Below are 8,160 nucleotides of genomic sequence, written 5' to 3' on the forward strand. Positions count from 1 at the left end.
ACGAACGAACGAACATGTTCGTAGATTCTACGAACGAACGAACGAACAAACGAACATGTTCGCATACGAACGAACGAACGAGCGCTCGTTGACCGCTCTGACAATCATTGATTTCCAACCGAGCTTTCATTTTTCATTGAAGCATCCCATCGAGAATGCCCATCATTGGCGAAAAGCATGATATCAATTCCGAAAGAACTGTTGACATGGGAACAAAAATTCGAAATATTTAGAAAGAGAGACAATTCCATTACCGTTGATTGACCACATTGAAGTGAGATTTTTCGAAACCAGTGTTGTTTTTTTTTTGTTGTTTTGATAGAGAATTAGTAAAATAGATTGCTTATCAAATTCCTGTTTGTAATATATATAATATATACGAAATGTACAGTTTGCTTAAATGTTTTCTCTCGTATTGATTGTTAGATTTCCATTAATTTTGTCAATAGAACTGAATGCGTATTTGTTCTGCTTGTTTGTGTGTGTGTGAGTGTGAGAGAGAGAGCCTTGTGTGTATGTGTATACTTACTAATGTATGTTTCATTGTGAGTATTCACTAAATTCCTAACATATGTATCGAATGGTTTCTGAATGCATATATATAATCATTAAATATGATTTTGCTCGTTTAACATGTATTATATAAATCCATTTGTTTTGGTTTTCTAGAAACCAAATGCATTCACCCCACACACTAATAATAATCGGTGATAGCTTCGCTTTTCATCGCCGATAAATAAATATGTTAAATCTTTTTTTTAAATATAATCTGTCTGCATTAAAAATCACTTAAATTCTCCAATTTGTTTAAAAATGTATCCATTTGTTTTGTTTTTTTTTTGCAATCAAAACCATTTTGTTGTTCGTTTTCGAAAATTGCTTAATAAACTGCAGCATAGTGCGCTCGCGATTCAATTGCATAAAATTTCACTCGCATATTATTATTTTTCTTCTAAAAAAAAGGTAAACTTAAAATCGACAGTTTTTTTTTTCACTCAGTTTCATTGGTGGTTTTGTTGAATAGGCTAGTTTCTTTTGAATTTTTCGGGTCATTGTGTTGGATAATTTGAGGTTTATTCAGCACTGGAAGCAGCAGTGAATTCTCATCGATGTCAGCCTCGTCGTCCATGGCATGTTGTTTGAAAAGCTGTCGGCAACTACCCGATCGGCCCGACACTGATTGCGCCTTCGGCAATGAACGTAATGTATTTGCTGCATTTGAACTCTTTGAATTGCCATAGTTCAAAGAGGATCGCCGATACAATGATACTTTCGCATGTTCTGCGGCCATTACAATTGAATCCTTTGAATCTGTCAGTTTGTCGGTCTTGACTTTATGGCCAGCACCAGCAGTAGATTTATCACCGCTCGGTTTAGCGGCATTTGGTTTGTGGTAGAAATTCGTCGTTTCATCATCGCCACGAACAAGCAACTGATCACAACTGGTGCGCTTTATGTCGACGAGTTTTGGTTTTGGTCTCGAAGATGGCATTTGACGTTCGTCTAATGATATTTCGCGGTGAAATTTCGGTCGGGCATTTGGTGTTCGTAATGATGCGACGGATTCTTTGTCTCGTGACACAGTACTCGATTGACGTCGTTTAGTCTTTGGTTTTATCTCTCCCAATTCTCCCAATTCAATTTCAGTCATTCGCTCGTCGGTGGTCGGTGGACGACTGAAGTCCGAGAAACGGCTTCCATCCCCAAACAGCTGCAACGTTTGTCTTCGTTGCGAATTCAGAAGATTTTCTAAAATGATTGGCGAACTATACGTGAAATTGGATGGCAATGATAGTACTTTAGTCATTGGTCGACGTGGTACGGCTTCTGCCTCTAGCTGCAAACACAACGCTTGTTCTTCTTCGAATTTTTGCGCCTGCACCATTTCACGTTCCAACTCTTCCATATCAAATTCGTCATCTTCAATCTGCTTGTGGCTCTCTTCCAGGTGCTTCATCAGTACTGCAACCACCACATTCACGAGCACAAATTGAGCCATCAATACGAATATCACGAAAAATATCGGCGCTATTACCGAACTCACACAACAATTTTTCACACAATCGGCTTCATCGTCGCAGTCGTCGCGAAGCGTGTCCTTCATAATGCCATTCCAATTGTCACCTGAAGAGGAAGACGAAAGAAAGTTGTTAGTTTTTCTTGGGAAAAATAATAAAAGAGGGGCGCACATCTCAACCTCAGATCTATAGCATAAATGCATAAGCGTAAACGTAGCAACCTCTGTGTTACCAGTGTGTAACATTAGACAACACCGCTCAAATGTTACTATGTTTGAGTAGTGAGGGACTGAAGCATCGTATCATGTGCATTCCTCTTTGCCGAACAAATTGTTAGTACTGACCTGTAGCGACTCGGAACAATGTCAGAAATGCCATTCCAAAATTCGCAAAATGAGCATGTTCCCCCAATCCCTGACACGGATTTTCGTCTGAGCACTCCAATCGACCGAACAATTCAACTCCCAGCGCGGCAAATATGAAGAACAAAAGAAAGAATAGTAAACCTAGGTTGCCGACTTGTGGCAATGCCTGCATCACCGTGTCGAGCAATGCTCGAATACCTTTGGCCATCTTCAACAATTTCAGTACGCGTGCAATTCGTAAAACGCGCATAACTCGTATTATTGTCGGATTGATTGGGATTATTTTCGTTTCAAGTTCCTCAAGTACAATTCCAACGACTGACGCAATAACAATTCCAACATCCAATTGATTCCATTTGTCTTTCAGGTATAATTTAAAGCCGAGCGCAACTAATTTCATAATTGCCTCCAGGATGAACACCGCCGTAAAGAAATAATTGAAGATTTTCAGTGCGTACTCAAGAATGAGAGGCATACGATAATATTCCAATGCCATGGTAACCACATTCAAACCGATAACAGCGGCAATCGCCAAATCAAAATATTTACTCGTGACTACGTTGTGGACGAATAACCGCAATGGTGAATAGTTGATGTAGTACGGTGGCTCATGCATACCTGTGCAAAGGAAATAGAAAAAAAACCAATGACGGGAAGATAGAAGAGAGAGAGAGAGAGAGAGAGAGAGAGAGAGGGGGAGAGAGAGAGAGAGCCAAAAGTATAAATTTCAATCAGAACAAGTGTTTGTTTACATTAACTTTAAGTCGGAAAGTTTTGTACATGGATATATAGACATAGTTTGAATGCTTACGTTTTCTTTTCTTTTCCATTTGAACGGCACGTTTGGCAGCACGTCTAATTTTCTCTTCTTTCTCTTGCTCTTCGCGACAGCGATGAAAATTCTCAACGACAACACCGACAAACATGTTCAGCACAAAGAATCCCACCAGCAATATGAATGCGATGAAATAGAGTAGGCGCCACTCATTGAAATTGACAACTGGCTGTTGATCAACACCAACAGCATCTAAGCCCGTGTACATAATATTTACCCAGCCATCGCGTGACGACAGCACAAATAATGACATTAACGCTTTGCCCAAATCATCAAAATTGTATTTTCGATTGATCCATTGATTTCCAGGTATCGATAGGCAATCCGTTTTGTTTTTCACATGCTTCACATTAATTCCCTCGCAATAGTAAAATGTTCCTTTGAACAGTTGCACACCCAGAATACCGAATATTATGAAGAATGTACAGCAAATCAGCACAATATTGCCAATGGGACGCAATGACGACAGCAGCGTTTGAACGACGAGCTTAAGCCCGGGCGCTCGATTAATAACACGCAACGGCCGAAGTGAACGCAATAAACGAAAAACACGAAGTATTCCAAAAATGCGCGGACTTGAATCGCTCAATAACGACATTAACAAATCGATAATTGAAATTGTGACTAACGAACCGTCCATTATGTTCCAACCTGAATTGAAATATGCATTAGGCCCACGGAACATACTGGTTGCAACTACCTGTGATTGGGACGAAACAGACAGAGATAAAAAAAAATACGTGTGTGAAGGATTTTTCGTAATTTGTTCGTTCGCTTTTAGATTGATTATTCACACAGACATGAGGGGCAGAAAAAATGTTGCGGATTTTAATGGATGGAATGTTGAAAATGATTGCCTTACCTTGACGAACATTTCCAGCGTAAATACAAACGTGAACACATAGTTGGCCGTTGTTAAAAAATACCGTTCTGGTACACCATTCGGAATATTGGGTCTCTCCATGGCCAGTGTGATGCAATTGAGCGCAATGAATAGTAAAATGACATTATCGAACCATTTCTGTGATACGAACCAATCGCATGCCTGTCGAAATTTGTTCTCTTCAGCGAAAATGTACATCGAATAGCATTCACGATGTTCGGTCAGCACTTCGAAACGCTTTCGCAGAGCGGCCGTTGTGAATTTAATCGGTTCGCGAAAGAAACCTTTGGAAACGAGCGCTGCCTCTTTAGCAGCTGCCGCTTCGGCAGCTTTCGATTCCTCTTCACGGCGCAAAGCTCTTGCTCGCAACATTTCCAACTGTTTGAGATCCAAATTGGCTAAATTTTTAAACGCTTGCGCATCCATTGTTGATAATCGACGACGATAAACGGTCGAACCACGGTGAGCGTACATTCGTTGATGCCCCTGCTGCTCTGGTTGTTGTTCCATAGACTGATTGTTGTAGTATTTAGGTGCATTGTTATAAAATTCGTTTGGATCAAACTGACGTCCGCGTGGGCTAATTTTATTCGTGTTTTTGGTATTGTTCTGAAGTCGTTTACCAGATTTATGCATCACGTCCATGCTGCCGAGTGAATCGAGGCGTTCATTGTTCAGCATATCCGTTTCATAATTGGCTGACGATGGTTTATCTTTCCGTTTTGCACTTGACCGTTTCTTGACCGAATTTCTCTTGGTCGATTTGGATTTTGTGCCCGTTTGATTGTTACCTGCTTCGTTCGAATCTTTTCGATCCAATTTAATATTCGATACGGATGCTTTTGGCTCTAGATCGATGCAAGTGTTTGCATTTCGAGTGGTTGTACTTTCAATTTTCCGCTTGCTTGGAAACGGTTCGGGCAATAGTAAATTATTCAGTCCCTTCACACTGCCGCACATAATCGATGGCGGTTTCAGGGCATTATTGTTCTCCCATTCGCTGAAGCTCATGCCATGTGCCAGTGTGGCAATCGGTGAATCCTGTGGCGTTGCAGCCGTTGTTGTTATTATCGGTGGATTCATTTTACCTGCACCACGTCGTTGACCTCGACTCGAACCACCCGCATTATTATCTTTTGGCGACTGTTCATGCAAAACAAACGCCAAATTAAAATATAAATTATTAAAAATTATGCAAGAAAGAAAAAAACTTTTCGCATGCGCTCCGCACAAATTGTGTTTGTGTGCGCGCGCGCGCGCGTTGGCTCTGGTTGTTTGCAAAATTTGCACAAGCCACAATGTTTGATTCAATATTAGCACAACTGATTAATTCTATTTAACATGATTATTATGATTGTTACCATTCTGAAGTGTTTGTTTTCCAAAACAATTTTATCGATGTCAGCATCGATGCTTTGTTTTGATTTCGACATTTCATTATCGGAGTGGGTGTCATTGTTTACATATACATAAACCATAGCTTGCGTCTGACGATGCGTCGCATTATTTGCACTCTTTTCCTCTTGCTCCTTTTGCAATTGTGCTCGTATCTATAGTAGCAAAAACGAGAATCGATTTTTTATAATTGGGACGTGAGAGCAACGATAATTTTCAAGTGGATCCAATTAAATTTATGCACAAGTAAAAACTTTGAAGAATTTTTCAACGTAAAAGGTAAACTTAATTAAAAATATATTAATTAATTTGGCTTCGCTCACTTTTCGACTTCGTACATCTTCGGCGCTGTGCCATTTGTTGCGAGACTCTTGGCAATTGTCACTTGAACTGATGGAATCGGTGCCACTGCGATAGTCCTCCAACATCAAATCACTTAAATTCTCGTGTTCTTCACGCAATTTTTTCACCAGTTCACGTTGTTCCCGCTCTCGACGTTCGTTTCGCTGTTTCGAGAGTGAAAATGCACAAAATTAAATTCCATTGTCTACTTTCATGTGTGCGTTCGTCTAAATTCGTTGTGCTAATAGCATTTCAAAACGGTATTGTGCTGTTGAATGCTGCACACTCACCTCAGAGCTAAAGCCCTCCACTAAAATAGCAACCAGCAGGTTGAACAGCACGTAATTACCGAACGTCATCAATGCAACGAAATACAATGCCGCCCAGTGGCTAGTCTTTTCCATGCCATTGAAAAGCACAACATTCCAATCTTCTTGCGTTAAAATCTATCGGTTCGCAACAACAAACGAATTCGCCGCACAAACATTTCATGAGATCAAACAATTCGATTAGAGTCAACGTTTTTTTTTCAAAACCAAATTTTTGAAGACAAAAACAAATCAAAATCAAATGAAATCAAAATATTCAGAGAATGAACAAAGAAAGAGTTGTTTGAATTGTGTAGTTTTTTTTTAAATGAAAAAGAAATGAGTGGATTGTGACTATTTTCAATGACTGAATTTGTTGTGAGATTGTGATTTGTGTTGGTTGATTCTCATTTTCGGCTAATTGAGTGGTTAGCCAGAAATGCATGTTCATTAACGTTGACAGTGGACACACGAACTCGAGAGGACGGGGTGGTGGTGGGGTGATCTCGGTAAAATTCACTATTTTCTAAGCTATTTTTCTAAGGGACACTTCCAAACAGTGTGTGTGTGTGATAATAATAATAATCGTTAACAAGAATTTCCTTTACAGAATGTGTCAAGTGCATAGAATGTGTGTTGTCAACGTTACACGAATGCAACATTTTCTATTCAAGCACCGTGCTTTTGTATACACAATGTAACAACATCAAAGTGTGCTGTGTACTCAACACTTAGCCGACACACATTGGACGTAAATTTAATTCTGTAAATGTGTTCAGTTAACGAATTAACCGTTAGATGAATGGAAACTTTTTTTTTGTTGGCTCAGTTGTTAGAATGGAAAGTGAACAAGCGACGCATGTTATTTTGAAAAAGGAGTGTATTTACAATTTGGTGTGGATTATCTCATCATTCACCGGATGACTAAATGAAATATTCTGTCGGTTATTTCGTTTTTCTCTGTCTGCACGAAGGGAGTCGAACAAAAACGTGTTTCATCATATTTACAAAAAGGTTTGCTTCGCACAATTTTCCCCCGTGTGCATGGCGAGAGAAAGGCGAAAATTCACCGTTTCATTTTCGTGAAGGAATGAATGGCTGAGACAGGGAAAAAAAGTTATCCGGTGAAGTTTATGTTGAATAATAAGAGAAAAAAAAGCTTTCAACTCGTCATCATCATCAACAACAACATCGGGACGAGACACGATTTTGCACAAACATGCATAAATATTGATTCAATTTAAATCGAACCATAGAAGAACGGCACAAAAAAAAACGAGCGAAACTTCATAAACCTAAAAAAAAATATTTACATTATTATGTACAGTTTATGTTAGTTGCACGCATACTTGATGCATGTATATATTTTTGTTGTTGCTGTTTTCAGGGTTTTTTTTTGCTTCCTGCGCTATTCTCTTGAATTGCATCGGCGGCTCGAGACAGCATTTGTCCCGATGAAAATCAAGCAACAAGCGCAAAGCGTCGCAACTCAGTAGCGACTACTTTGTTGACTACACACGATCGACATATTATGACTCGATAACACAAGAGCATGAAAACGGGAAGAATCAACAAAAAAATAACAAAAAAGAAAAACATTGTAGATGTTATAACCCGCAAGGTGAAAACAGGTTGGATAAAGCATGAAAACTGTCACACAGGAAATTAGAAAGCGAATGATTCGCACTTAAAATGTGTTTGATTTTTTTTTCTTTCGTCGTTTGATAGGCGAAATTATTCAGGCTATAGAGTGAAAATAGGTTAGTTGCATGGTGGGGTGTCAGTGAATGTGTGCGTGCGTGTCAGAGAGAGATACAGAATAGGGGGGACGAGATGGCAAGGAGACGTGTGAAAAGTGTGTGTATGCAAGTTTCGTATCGAACGTTAAAAATAAAGTGAAAACTCGATTACACATACACAAACACCGGTAAAACGCGAGACAACATCAATTCAATGAATATAATGAGAGAAAGGTAGAGAGAGAGAGAGAGAGAGAGAGAGAGAGAGAGAGAGA

At 39.4% G+C, this 8,160-nt stretch overlaps 1 protein-coding gene across 1 annotated transcript in view; it reads right to left on the reverse strand.

The window, feature by feature from the left end:
* Positions 1-106: 106 nt before the first annotated feature.
* Positions 107-8,160, reverse strand: part of LOC129569507 (voltage-dependent T-type calcium channel subunit alpha-1G) — a 53,502-nt gene continuing 45,448 nt past the window's right edge. The window contains exons 18-24 of the mRNA XM_055448361.1: positions 6,129-6,284; positions 5,820-6,002; positions 5,463-5,651; positions 4,081-5,244; positions 3,195-3,918; positions 2,363-3,001; positions 107-2,124 (exon numbers count right to left, since the gene is read on the reverse strand). Coding sequence (XP_055304336.1) covers positions 992-2,124; positions 2,363-3,001; positions 3,195-3,918; positions 4,081-5,244; positions 5,463-5,651; positions 5,820-6,002; positions 6,129-6,284 — 4,188 coding nt within the window. The 3' untranslated portion in view covers positions 107-991. The remainder of the gene's footprint in view (positions 2,125-2,362; positions 3,002-3,194; positions 3,919-4,080; positions 5,245-5,462; positions 5,652-5,819; positions 6,003-6,128; positions 6,285-8,160) is intronic.

This window comes from Sitodiplosis mosellana, unplaced genomic scaffold (genome assembly GCF_009176505.1).
Source record: "Sitodiplosis mosellana isolate CC-2019 unplaced genomic scaffold, AAFC_SMos_1.0 Smas_scaffold_38, whole genome shotgun sequence".
NCBI lineage: Eukaryota > Metazoa > Arthropoda > Insecta > Diptera > Cecidomyiidae > Sitodiplosis > Sitodiplosis mosellana.